General features: G+C 40.3%; 1 protein-coding gene across 2 annotated transcripts in view; it reads right to left on the reverse strand.

The window, feature by feature from the left end:
* GRK5 (G protein-coupled receptor kinase 5) overlaps window positions 1-14,681 on the reverse strand; it is a 320,227-nt gene that overhangs the window by 39,007 nt on the left and 266,539 nt on the right. The window contains exons 5-8 of one of the 2 annotated variants that reach the window (XM_074233539.1): window positions 14,463-14,563; window positions 8,668-8,760; window positions 2,143-2,206; window positions 57-197 (exon numbers count right to left, since the gene is read on the reverse strand). In XM_074233539.1, the coding sequence (XP_074089640.1) occupies window positions 57-197; window positions 2,143-2,206; window positions 8,668-8,760; window positions 14,463-14,563 (399 nt within the window). Of the gene's footprint in view, window positions 1-56; window positions 198-2,142; window positions 2,207-8,667; window positions 8,765-14,462; window positions 14,564-14,681 lie in introns of those variants that run through there. The other variant, XM_074233540.1, reaches the window with a different exon arrangement.

Here is a 14,681-nt window from a genome sequence, read left to right on the forward strand (position 1 = left end):
AAGTCGGAGTTACTGTCAGTTGTTTTTGCCCTGTCTGGATTGTTTTCAATACTCACAACAAATTGACTGTTGACTTTTTCTAAAATCTGCTTCTCATTGAGTGCCATGGACTCTCCTTTCCTCTTCTTTATCCTCTTCTTCTCCAGTCGCTTGCAGGCATACATTTTACCTGTAGCCCGCACCTGACAAGCACAGACCTAGAGGCAAAAGAGAAAAGACAATTAGTCAGACTCTGGGTCTTTGCACTTGACAGAGAGATCCTGTCAAGGAGTCACTGTTGAGTAGGGTTTGATCCAGGATCATTAGAGTTGGAGGGAACTCTGAAGATCATCTTGTCTGGCCCCCTTATTTGACAGAGGGGGGAAACTGAGGCCCAGAGAGAAGTGACTTGCCCAAGTAGTAAGAAGCAGAGGCAGGATTTAAATCTGGATTCTCCAGCTGCACATTTAATGCTCTTTTCACTCTTTGAGAATTAAGATATAACCACCCCCCCAGTAGATCAAACATAGTAGGACTCATGTTTGATTTGAGAGTTTTCCAGGTGACTTAGATTCAAGACTTTCTACCCAGTTTTGGAATATCCCTGGTTGTTACCAAGTCAATGAGTAAGCATATATCAATGTTATATTTCTTGGTTGCACAAACTATGGTTAAGACCCAGTGGGTCAACTAGCTGCCAAATTAGTGAGACAGACAACATATATCTTTGGTGCCCATAGCCTGCATGGTCTACTATTTCTCACTTTGGAAGTGCCCTTTTAACATCTTTCCTTCTCATCTCCTCTGCTGTTGGAACCTCATGTCCTTTTCTTTTCTCCTTCTCCAGTCAAACCTATTATCTGGAAAGAATTTGAGTAGCTATACATAAATAACTGAGAAAATACCCAGATGTTGTATATCTACACTCAGGGAGCTATAAAGAAGGATCAAAGTCTGTAAGCCAAAGGACTAAAATTCTAAGTGTGGAATTTCAGGTATTAGTCAACTTGTTGTTGTTTGTCCTTCATTCTTGAAGAAGACTGTGACATCAGGGAGGGATACCATGGTACACACTTGAATTGGATTTAAGTGAGGGAGGACTGTGCAAAGTCACCAGCCTCCCTTTCTCTCTGGAGCCATCTGGGTCCAGTGGCCAGACTGGAGATGATGCTGGGTACAGTGGGGGACTTTGTTCTTTTCAAGTGAGCATCCTTTAACAGCTCTCAGTTTGACTGAAGCATTGCCCTTTCAGTAATGAAGACTAGGTAAGAAAGAGATGAGGCAAAGAATGACTACTTTTACTTAGTCAAAAAAAAATCAAACTAGGAAGAAAAGGTATTGAGGGAAGGTTCCATGTCAACAGCTATCTACCTGCTTTGCCCACTTGTAATAGTGATTCTGCCTGTTTCTGTGACCTGTGTCTTTTTGTTCCCTTTCTTGCTTTCTCAAATAATGCTCCTCACTCCCCCCCCCCCCCCAATTTGGAAGCTTCTCTGGTGATCTGACCTCATTTCAGGTTTTCTTGGCAAAAATACTGTAGTTACTGGTCAAAACTTCCTCATTTTACAGATGAGGAAACTGGGGTAAAGTGGGTTAAGTGACTTCCTCAGGGTCACAGATCTAGTAGGTGTATGATTTGAACATGGGAAGATGAGTCTTCCTGAGTACAGACCTAGCTTCCTAACTGCCGCCACCCTGATTTATCTAAGAGGACACAAACCTGTGGCTACTAAGAAGTCAGTTTTCTTCCTCTTCACCCTCACCAATTCTCTGCTCCCCCTCACTCTCTCCCTCAGCAATACTCCCATAACAAGCCCTGGCTCAAAGGAGATTCACACCAATGTGGAAACTGACAAATGCACCCCAGAATAAGAATGCTTGGGGAACCCTGATTGGGAAGCCAACTTTGGGCACAACCCAAGGGAAGTGGGAAATGCAGCCAAGGACATAAGTGCCTTAAGTTACAAATATTCTTCCTATCAGGTTTTAGAAATCACTCACAGGGCCGGCTAGGTGGTATAGTGGATAAAGCACTGGCCTTGGAGTCAGGAGTACCTGGGTTCAAATCCGTTCTCAGACACTTAATAATTACCTAGCTGTGTGACCTTGGGCAAGCCACTTAACCCCATTTGCCTTGCAAAAACAAAAAAAGAAATCACTCACCTCCCCGAAGCCTCCTTTGCCCAGCACTCGATATTGTCTGAAAGTGTTTTTGGTCACTGGTTGTCTAGAAGAAACCAAGAAGTCAACATTGGTCTTATGACATTAAGATATTTTTCCTGCTGCTTTTGAAGTAAAAAAGACAAGTCTTTACATTGTAAGCTTTTGTTGATGATGAGGCATTCCTAGCTAGTATCAGCTCTGTTGTAAATAAGGTTTGTGATTTTGGGCAAAATCATGTGGCTTTCAATTTACTCTTCTGTAGATGTGAGAAGTTGACCCAGATGACTGCTTAGGTCCCACCATCTCTAACACCCTAAGGTTATATGGACTTCTGGACTGATCCCCAATAAAATCAGAACCATTGGCTCATCAGGCACTAGGGAATCACTCCTTTGGATGTTTCAGATAAAAGGCTGTGAATGTGTGTTGGGGGCTGAATCTGACCAAAAAGATACTTAGTTTTTCTCCTTGTGTGGAAGGCAAGTCACAAATATAAAAGAGAAAAATTGAAGAAGTTTTAAAACTGAATCCAAAAGCTGATTTAAACATACTTTTTGTATTTTATCTTCTGCCAAAAGCAATGGATAAAACCTCAGTCACTTATTAACTGGATAGCCTTGGGTAGGTTGCTTAATCTCTTGGAATCTCATTTTGCTCATCTGGAAAAAATGGGTTTAAAAATACCTATACTTGATAGGTTTGCTGTAGGGATAATGTACATCAATTTTTTTGAGACCTCAAAACATCATATAAAGGTGAGTTATATGATGATACTAGAGGTGGTGGTGATGATGATGATGGCAATGCCACAGAGGGAGGAAAAGAAAAAATAAATGAAGTTTAAAGTTGGATTGAAATTAAAATAAAGGAGATATTCTGGGGTGACAGTACGGTATAGAGCAGTAGTGTCAAATAAATAGAAATAGGGGGACTACCAAACTGTACCTAAGATTCCTGCAAGCTGCATATTGACTTAGAAAAACATAATACTAATATTATCTATGGTATCATCTATCATTGATAAAATTAATATTATCTATATATTATTGCATTTTTATTTATTTTGTTAAATATTTCCTAATTTTATTTTAATTTGGTTCGGGTTATACTCAGGAGTTAAGGGGGTCACACAAGTCCATGGGCTACATGTCTGAAACCTCTTGTACAGAGGAAAATAGTACTGGAGTTAAGAGTCTAGAGACCTGGGTTGGAATCCTGGTTCTGTCAGTAGTAACAATGGGAAATTCACTTATCATCTTTCACCTCCATTCCCTCAGCTGTAAAAATGAACTTATGCTGCCTTCTTCACAAGGTTGCTATAAGGAAAGTGCTTGGGAAACCCAGAAAAACTATACATGAGATCAGACTTTCAGAAGAAGGGGAACATGAGGTATTTATGCTGCTCCCAGTAACATTTGTGAAAAGAGACAGCATGAGAATATAGGGCTGAAGACTTGAGACTATAGAGATTGTTATTCAGTTGTGTCTGACTCTTTATAACCTGGCAAACCCTATTATCAGTGTGAGGTTTCCTTGGCAAGGATATTGGAATAGTTTTCCATTATCATCTCCAATGGATTAAGGCAAACAGAGGTTAAATAACATGACCAGTGTCACACAGATAGTAAGAGTCATAAGCTGAATTTGAATTCAGGTCATCCTAGCTCCTGGTAGCACTGTATCCACTAAGCCATCCAAACTACCTCAATATATAGATTATTGGTTATAATAATTATGTCCTTGCTTTTTAAAAAAAGGCTAAGGGCAGAACTTTATACTGAAGCCACTTTTTATAATAAAGTCAAGTTGAATTAGACTTTTATCAATTAATTAATTAATTATAGAGTGATAAGCTGATTAAAGAAATTAAACCAATTCTAGACCCACAATATTCATCTGAAATGACATCTACATGGAAAATCGGTCCACGGGGGTCAATTTCTCTTGTAAGCAAACTAAAGGCTCTCTTGGATAGTAATGTTTTGATTTCTTCAGAAGCCAAGATGCAGGTACGTTAGCATATTCCCCATACTTTGTAAAATTCAATTTAGCTTCTGCTAAGTCTGTTCAGAATTTATCAAGTTCCACTTAGATATGATGTCACAGATGCTCAGAAGGGCATGTGGTATAATGAAAAGAATACTAAACAGAGAGGGAGGGGAGACTTGGGTTCTAGTCCTGGGTCAGCCACAAATGTATTTTGGAATTCTTCATCTCCCTGAGCCATAGCAACCTCTTCTATAAAAGAAAGGACCTGGAGGAAACGGCCTCTTACGTTACTCTATGGTCTAAAGAGCCTTCCAGCTCTAAGAGTATGTGCTTTGGTGATTTATTTGCTGAAGAACCAGAGCTTAATCCTGATTAGTATGAAATAATTGCCTACTCTGCAAGAATTCACACTCCTCTAAATATTTCCTCTGCAAATAATCAGCCAGAGGCCTGTTTCATGCCTTAAGAACATCCTATCAGCATGTATTCTACACTTGGGCCTTAGAAGCTTTTCCTACTGAGCTCCACTCCAAACCACATCAAGGTTTACCAGCCCTAACAGTTTACGATAGAAGAAGAACAAACAGTAACTCTACATTACCACAGAATTCAACTGCTAGTGGAGGAGTGTAATACAATTTTAGAGGAATTTCTTGGTTAACCTTGAGGAGAGAAAAATCCCTTTAACACTGAAATAGAGAAACATTAACTGGGCAAGAACCTACAAGTAAAATGGGGCAAACGATCAAATTCTGAAGATATGTTAACTCTTTGGGAACTGTTCATTCATTTAACAAGTTATTTTTAAAGGATTTACTATGAATCATAGTTTTAGAAGGGACAATAGAGATCCTCTAAGCTAATTCAGCTGTGTCTAAATTTGGGGGGGTCCCCTAGGACCCTTTTGGGAGTATATGAGATTAAAAGTATTTTCATAATAATATTAAAACATGATTTTCCTTTTAAAATACTCCTCTTTTTTTGAGCTTCATATCTGAGGCCAGAATTTCTTCATATACTTCAATAAAACAACATATCACAACAGACTGAATGCAGAAGCAGATATGAGAATCCAGCTGTCTTCAATTAAGCCAGGCATTAAGGAGATTTGCAAAAAATATGTAATACAATGCAACTCTTTTAACTGAATTTTTTTGTTTTGGAAAATATGATTGTTTTCCATTCAAATATCTTACTTATGTTAAAATGTAATGGGTTTTTATTTTTAAATGAACCAATATTTAAAAATTTTATTGGTTTTTAATTTCTAATATGGTAAATATTGGTAGATTTAACCCACATAAATTAAAAAGTCTTTTGAACTTTCAATTATTTTTAAGAACATTAAGGGTTTCTGAGACCTAAGAGTTTGTAATTCAAGGCCTTCATTTTACAGAAGGGAAAACTGAAAGGTCAAAACTTGTAAAAGCTCACTCAGGTAATAGGTAACAGAGCCAGTGGTCAAACTCAGATCTTCTCTGACTACAAATGCAGGGCTCTTTCTACTCCCAGTCACTGCCCCAATGTAGGTATGGCACTGTGTTAACAACTGAGGGGACAAAGATGATATCAGAAACCCAACAATTTAGACATTTTTAATCTAGGAGGAGAGAAAATCTGTATGGATAACAATAAGACAAATTATATAATAAATGCAAAGGAGATAATATCAAATTTTCATGATAAATCTGAGAAGGGATAATGAGCCCTAGCTGATTCAAGGAAGCAACCCCCCCCCCACCATCCTTCCCTCACCCCCTGCCCCAATCCATTCACACACTAATAGAAAGTTCTTTCCTCCTAACAGTCCCATCCAATGGGAAATCTTATTTTCACTAATACCAGTGAATTTTTATGGTGTAATTAAAGTCATCAAAATAAGATTAGGCTTTTCATTTATAATCTCCCCCTTTCCCCTCCCCCCTTTGGTTCCTTTACAAATGGAAATGCTTATATTTGATGATGATTTTCTGATTCATAACTTTAAAAAACCAGAAAGAAAACAACATGGTACCCAGGAGACAGGGGCCTAATTGTATCTGCTATAACAAGAATCCATTACAATAGAAGAACTGATTGTTGTAGCACTCCCAATTCAATTTGGATGATGCCACAGTCCCTTTATGAACCTTGTAACACCCAGGTTTGGTAATGCTTCCTAACCTGTTACTAGATCACTAATGTCTTTTTCTCTGCTTCATCAAACTGAGGTCCTTAGGGTATACCACCTCAGCAGAGGTTTTATCATTTCCTTCTAAAGTATGGGTCCAATACAGACTCTCAACTCTTTTGATCAAAAAACCAGTCTAAGTCTACCTCATTTCCCAAAAGACTGGCCACCATGGAAATGATCCTTTCTGGCCACTGATCCTTCCTTATAAAGACCATTCACTAAGGCAAGGGTGTAACAAAACATGCTCATCTTAGGAAGGCTCTTTGCCCTGTGTCCTTATCTCCGATAAAAGAGGTTTTGTGCCCTTCTACTGTGTGACCACCCTGTCTTGACCCATCTAAGTCTACCTCATTTCCCAAAAGACTGGCCACCATGGAAATGATCCTTTCTGGCCACTGATCCTTCCTTATAAAGACCATTCACTAAGGCAAGGGTGGAGTTGGGGTGGGGGTATGGGTGCCATTACCTGTGTCAGGCCCATAGATGAAATCATGCTGCTTAAATATTGAAGATGGATTACTAAGGGCTATATAACAGGTGGGTATAATTACTGCTCAGAGCATCAATCAAGAAGGCTATATAACTGGTGGGTATAATTACTGCTAAGAGCACCAATCAAAGAATGCATGCTCCAAATCATAGACCCAAGGACACAGGGAATGACAGAGATAGGATGAGAATTCTAGATTTAGAATCGGAAGGGAACTAGGACGTCATCTGGTCTGACCCTCTCTTTTTCTGATTTGGAAATTATTACCAGGGTATCACAACCAATAAATTGCAACACCAGGATTTCAAACCCAAAGACTTCTGATTGTGTTCTAATCATTACCTCTAAAAGCCAAGCCTATTGACTTTGAATCCTGGTCTCTTTTGATTAATAACAAAAGCTTATGTTTGTATAGCAATTTATAATTAGAAAGAGTTTTGCTGATAAGTTATCTCATTGGACCCTCATAACACAGAGAGATAAGTAATGTGAGTATCATTATTCTTGTTTTTCGGGTAAGAAAATAGTGACACAGAAAGCTTCAAACTTCCCCAAATCAGAGACAAGAGGTGGAAGAAGAGGAAAGTAAATCTCAGTTTCTGATTCCCAATCCCAGGCTCCTCCCATTGCACATACTGCCTTCTTATACCCTGGGGCTTCTCTAAATATTTACTCAGTACAAATACAATCTCTCCTAACTACAGAGTAGACTCCACTGAGCCACCCTTGGTAGCATATCCTCAATTGTTTTTCCTATAGAGGGGATGGATTTGGGCTGAGTCACCATCCATACTCTCAGATTCTCTTGGGATGCCTTGATAAGAATGTTGGCCAGGGAATGGGAAAGCTAACTGGCTTCATTGACTGTGAGGTCTTAGCCATTAAACTCATCAGGCAGAGGCTACATCCTTCAAGGCTCCCAGTCCCCAATATGCTTTTTTGCATATTAAAGTGAGATGAAGTTATAACAAGAACACGAGAGAGAGAGAGAGAGAAAGAGAGAGAGAGAGAATATTGTTTCTATCATACTTGATCAAAGGCAGGGAGAAAAGGAAGAAAGGTTGAAACAAGATTTCATGGGGCTTGGGGGGGGGGGTGCTGCCAGTCATAAAAATTTTTTTCTTCAGAGGAAAGTGGACAGCTTTGGCGTTTACATAAACAAGGGGAGGAAGGGGAGATGGATGCTGAACATTCGAGTCCCCAGCTTCCTTTGCTCCACTGACCACAGAAAGTTCAAATTACAGAGAGTCTCAGTGGCCCCCAGTGAACAGTAAGTATCTGGGCTTGGTGCAACAAAACATGCTCATCTTAGGAAGGCTCCTTGCCCTGTGTCCTTATCTCCGATAAAAGAGGTTTTGTGCCCTTCTACTGTGGGACCACCCTGTCTTGACCCATCTAGATTTAGCTGTGTATCACATAAACACAAGGACTACATGATATATTGGAAAGATTGCAGCACAGGAGTTAGAAGGCCTAGGATTTCGCCCTAACTCTACTTCTATCTGTGGAATCTATCTTAGATGAGTTCCAGCTTCCTGGGATTCACTTCTCTCTTGGTCAAATGATAATGAGACCTGTAACACCTTCATAGAATCATGGAATTTTAAAACTGGAAGAGTTTTAAAACTGGTCATCTAGTCCAATTCCCTCACTTACAAATGAGAAGCCTGAAGTCTGAGAAGTTTAACTAAATGACTTGCCCAAGCCCTTCCATTGTACCACAAGCAAGGTTCAAATGCAATGTTTGAACGTATTTTTAAAATCAAAGACTCTATCATTTGAATTCCTATTCAAAATGACCCACCCATAATATGTGTTAACATGCCTAAACACCACACCCACACAATACACACCACAGAGAACTGAGACTTACCTTTCCAGCCACTTCCACTGGAGAAACCTGTCAAAATACATGCTATCCAGGTATTCTTGAAATGGCTCTCCACTTAGGTAGTCAAGGACAGATCTATCTCAGATGAAAAAAGACACACATTTTATCATCCAGGGCTTGCAATGAGTCAGGGTCAAATTAAATACTTTAACATGTAAAAGGTTCATTCATCAACATGATTTTGAAGAGCAAATAGGTGATTTACAGGTATAAGAGACAAATCAAGATTCCCTAGGCCACTGCCTTCATTTTGCAGGTGAGACTCAAAGCAGTTGAAAGCCTTGCCCAAGTTTACACCAACAGCAGGTGGCAGAGCCAGGATTCAAACTCAGGACAACACATTCCAAAACCAGTACTTTCTCCACTATATCCTGAAGAAACTCTTGGCAGCATTATAAGAAGGAAATGTACCCATGACTGGTAGTGAGGTTTGTCTGTGAGTGTGGAAACAAGTTAAAAAAGAGAATCACAAACACTAGGAATAGGAGAAGTTCTCTGGGAACTCTGGCACTGTTCTGAATTAATTGTTGCAGTTAGAAGACATACTAGTCCTGCAAACCAACTTTTAGCATTTTTTCTGTTCTATAGCCTCTTTTTGGGGGGGAATTGTTTTGCATTTAAAGGTAATGCTAGGTGCTAGTATTGGTGGTGGACTGAAGCAGGATACTCACACAGCCATCAAGGGGAAAACCTTGAAGACCTTGAGGACACCCTGAAGTCCAACCTCAAATAACATGACTCAGTGGTGGAGAGATAGCGAGAAAAGACAGGCAGAACAGGATGGTGCTCTTTGAGCAAAGATGTGGGGTTTGTCTGATTTGCAGAGGCAGAACAGTAGCTGGTAGACTTTACTCAAGCCAGTTGAAGCTGTTGACTTAGGGATAATTTTCAGGTGTGTATGTGGTGCATGAGGGTTTTTTCCAATCACATCTATGCATCCAGAGGGGAAGTGGCATCTTGAACCAGGAAGAATGGGAATATAAAAATAAATATCATATTAAAATCTCTTTTAGATATGTGTTGGGTATTGGTAATGATACAAAATTTAGATGGTTCTTATCATGGGCTTTACACTCTAATAGGGGATCAAAGGAAATAATGTATGTAAAAACTCTCCTGTCTCTGCTTTTGACTCTTCAGATTTTATAGCCATGACTCAGATGCCTTCTTGCCCTAGAACATTCCTTCACCCTTCCCTCTTCAATGAGTTCTATGGGAACCTCCATGTTGAACAAGGACCCATCTGGTCATCTTTCATTCCTCTCCCAGCTGTGGTTTTCACTCTTCAGGTTTCACTACCATAATCCCACAAGGATAGCCCTTACACACCACCTTTCATCCCCATCTAAACTTTTCAGCTCTCTTCTAGATGTTGTCTTCTTCCACTGATTTATGCACCCTGAAGGCAAGGATTCTCTTCATTTTTGCTTATAATTATATCACTGGCATTTGGCATAGGGCCAGAACATAGTGAGCCCTTAATGAATACTTGTTATTAATTTGTTACTTTAAAAATTTTTTTGTTTTTATTTGTTATTAATTTGATTTGTTGACTTTACAAGCTTTAAAGTGCCTTAAAAGTCAGCAATTATTATTTGTAAGGGAAAATCACTAAGCTCTAATATACAATATTACTTTATAAGAAAATCAATGAATTACAAATAATTACAAAATGAAGTACTACATGAGACATAGTGGGGGAGGGGAGAAGTTCATTACCAACTAGGGCATTGGGAAAGGCTTCATAAAAGAAATAACATTTTGAGTTGGACTCTAAAGGATGTGACTTAATGAGTGAAAAAGGGGAGAGAAGATATTCCAGGCATGAGAAAAAGTAGAAACAAATGTAGAAAGAAGTTTGAGAGATTCAAGGGATACAGAACAAGAAGTTCAGTTTGGGTAATGATGTTGGAGATTGAAAGGTGCAGCAAGAGAGGATGACAATAGGCCAAGCTGAAGAGTATAAATGAATGTCTGTGAGAGGGAGGGCAAGGAAGATGGATGTGTTTTGTATAAAATATGAGGCTTTCCACACAATAGCTAGGAGAGAAAGCCCTGTGTCAACTCATTGACAACTATTCTCACATGAGATAAGCCAGAGTGGGTTCTGAAAAATTCAGAAGATGGGGGAGCTAGGACTCTGCATTTCTACTGCAAACTGGATTTCTCAATCTGTAGGAGATCTGGGTTAAACCATGAATATACTGCAAGCTTCTGCCACCCAACTGGGCAAAGGCAGAATCTGTCATGCTCCTTCAGGAAGATAATTTACATTGGGAAATAGTGGTCTAGTGGATTCTGAGGGAGATGATTAGATCCATACCTCAGACTGACAGCTGGAGGGCTTTTTCTCTATGAACGAGAACTGATGAAAACTGTATGATGAAAAATTAAAAAAAAACTGTATGATGAGTTTAACCCAGGAGGAGAAAGTGAATATTTATTGGGATGTCTCTCTAGGCAATATACATTGGATGACCTGTTTAAGCAGTCAGTCCCTTTTAAATAGAATCAACTTTAAATGAGGCCAACACAAAACAGGCCACCTAGAAATAAGAAAGATACAATGTGAATAGCATTTACAAAATAAATATTATACATATATGATATACAATCTGACTATGACTTCCGTGAGACAATTGGGAAGTCACTTTATCCCTCTGCCTCAGTTTCTTCATTTGCAAGATGAGATGGCTAGATTAGATAGATGATCTTTAAAATCACTTCCAGCTCTAAATCTATGATCCTATTGCATGTGTGTGAGAATAATCTTATTCTCAAAATCCACAATTATTTGGAATTCTTTTATCTATATCTAGAGGCAAGACTTGCACACTTTTTTTAAGACTTGCACACTTGAAAGCATACTTATACTATTACAAAGGGTGTTCAAATGCTTTTCTAAATAGTCAGTTTTTATCCCAAATAGAATTAGCTTGTTTCACTTGAGGTGTTCATAAACCAAATATCTCTCTCTCTCTCTCTCTCTCTCTCTCTCTCTCTCTCTCTCTCTCTCTCTCTCTCTCTCTCTCTGTCACACACACACACACACACACATCCCAAACTCTCCAAAGGCAGGATTATTTCCAACAGACTGGAGACCTCTGCTGAGGACATTTTGTCCTGCCCTAGATGACGTAATGGAGACTAGGGAAATAGGCCCTGATGTCATTCTCTATTCTGACTTCTACTCCTTTCCTCTCTATGCCTTTAGTTACTTTTAACCCTGGTAATGCTGCAGCTGGTCCAAAGCTTCCATCGGTTCCCCACCCTCCGCCCCCATCTCTAGTCACAAGTTAGCTTTTTACCACTGACCCATCTCTTCCTAGGGCTCCAGACATCCAGAACAAATCATAGCCGACCTTGGCTGAGGCAGAGGGAGGGTAAATGTGTGAATATATATAAATGTGACCAGATACATATATGTGTCTATACACATATTTGTCTATCTGTTCATATACAACAAAAACTATATGTATATATACACACATATGTTGATGGGGGAGGGGGAGAGAGAGAGAGAGAGAGAGAGAGAGGATAGTATGGCAGAAAGGGCAGTTAGGTGGTGCAGTGAATGGAGCATGGACCAGGGAGTCAGGAAGGCCTGAATTCAAATCCTGCCTTAGACACTTAATATTTACTTAGCTGTGTGAACTTGGGCAAGTCACTTAACCCTACTACCTTGCACCTCCCCCCCCCAAAAAAAGAAGATACTTTGGTAGAATATGTAGATCTTTTTCCAATGGTGTTATTTCAGAAGCATTAGCAATAAGTTCACATCACCCTTATTAATAAAACACCCATGTGGTTATGTAGTGACCACTGTCCTTACCTTGAGGACCTGATTGATTTCATTTCATGAAAGCATTCCCCTTTCTCTGCCCAACTTCTTAAGAGCCCAGACAAAACTTTGACCCTTGGCTACCCAACTCCAAGGTTCTGAAAGCACATTTGTTGCTTTCTCCAGGTCCTGGAACTCCACATACCTAATCCAGATTCACATAAATGTGATGATCAATCAACTCAATTGGATGGGCAAAGCTCTTAGATCATGAAACTGAGAACAACTGTAGGGTTTTTTTTAAAATTTTTTCTCTCCTCCTATAATAACTACATCCCCAAGTGGCCACTAAGTTCTCCCCACTCAGGGTCAACTCTAGAAGCTGTCATTGTCAAGGGATCCTATTACACTCTTGTTGTTCAGTTATCCAGTCATGTCTGACTCTTTGTGACCCGCTGGACCACAGCATGCCAATATTGTCCATGGGATTTTCTTGGAAAAGATACTGGAGTGATTTTCCATTTCTTTCTCCAGGGGATTGAAGCAAACTGAGATTAAGTCCAGAGTCACGTGGTTAATAAGTTAATAAGTATCTGAAGCTGGATTTGAACTCAGGTCTTCCTGACTGCAGGCCCAGCTATCTAGTTGCCTCTCCCTTTTACATTGGAAGCTCATAAAACTGTGCATAGAGGAGGGGAGCAGGGAGTGATGAAGGCCCAGTGACTGGAGTATGTATGGGGGTGGGGAGGAGCTGGATGCACAGACGTCTGGAGTGGGAGGCAGTGTAAAGAATGACATCAAGGTCTGTCTCCTTAAATGCCATTACATCATCTGAGACAGGACAACATGTGCTCAGTCTGAGGGTACAAGTCCATCTAGGACAATCCTGCCTCCTGAGGGTTTGGAAGAACGTGTATATGTGTGTGCTCACAAGTGAGCAGTCAAGTCTGTGTGGGACCCCCCCCCCCACACACACCCCCACACCCAGTTAGGGAACACCTGGCAGCAAGCTAGCAAGCTCAGTGTTTGGAAAGCAAAATGCGTTTTTGGCTCCATCTGGGGAGCAGCCTGGTAGAGCTGCCCTCACTAAGGCAACATACTTCTCAGCAGACAAAGAGATGAAATAATGCAAAGAAAGAGCCCCTTCTGCTTTAGGAAAGACTGATGGCTTTTGAAGTACTGGGGATGGGAGGAAGCTGGGGGAAGGGGGAAGGGAAAGAGAAACTCCATCCCATTGAAGGTTTTCTGGAAAAAGCAGGCAAACTTTGCACATTCCTCTGTCGAAATGGACTGTACAGCCACTTAATTTTTATTCACTTTAAAACAGAGATGTTTTCTTTGGACTTGCCACTTTTGTATCTCTGTTCATATAGCGTGGAGTCCATGGCTGGTTGGCTTGGCTTGGAGCATGTTGGTGAATACCTGAGACACCAGGTGCCTGAGTGTCCACCCCTAGAGAATGGACTAGAAATGCTTTTTCTTAATCAGGGTCCACCTCTATAGAATGGACTAGAAATGCTTCTTCCTCGTCAGTGTGCACCCCTATTGAATGGACTAGAAATGATTCTTCCTACTCAGTGTCCATGACTATAGAATGGACTAGAAATGCTTCTTCCTCCTTGGTGTCCACCCCTATAGAATGAAACCGAAATGCTTCCTCCTAGCCATACCCATGGAGCAATCTTGATATCCACTTGCCACAGTCCATCCGAGGCAGCCTGAACATCATCTCATCTCTGGACACAGTCTCCTTCCCCATCTCTCCACTCACTCTATCCTCTTACTATGTTTAGAGTTTTTTACCATGTCTATCAGAAAGATACTGGTTGGGGCGTCTAGGTGGCACAGTGGATAGAGCACTGGCCCTGGAGTCAGGAGTACCTGAGTTCAAATTCGACAATCTTTAGTTTCCCTAGCTACTTAATAGAGGTGTACATAATGGAGTTGGGAAAAGGGGGTGAAGTTGGTGTGAGAGGACCCCTCAGGAAGTACTTACTTTGCACAGTGAGAAAAGAGTTCTTTGCAGGGTCTCAGTTCAAGCTTCTCCTCTGTTTGGTGGATCAAGTCTTGACTAACTTCAGTGACATATGCTGGGGACTGTAATAAAGAGAAAATAGAGGAGAGAAAATAGGTGGAGGGAAGCAGCAGGTTGAACAGGTTTCTGGAGGTAAGAATTTTCCATGGATATTCAAAGGCTAATCCTCTGTGACATCAT

This window comes from Macrotis lagotis, chromosome 4 (genome assembly GCF_037893015.1).
Source record: "Macrotis lagotis isolate mMagLag1 chromosome 4, bilby.v1.9.chrom.fasta, whole genome shotgun sequence".
NCBI classification, from domain to species: domain Eukaryota; kingdom Metazoa; phylum Chordata; class Mammalia; order Peramelemorphia; family Peramelidae; genus Macrotis; species Macrotis lagotis.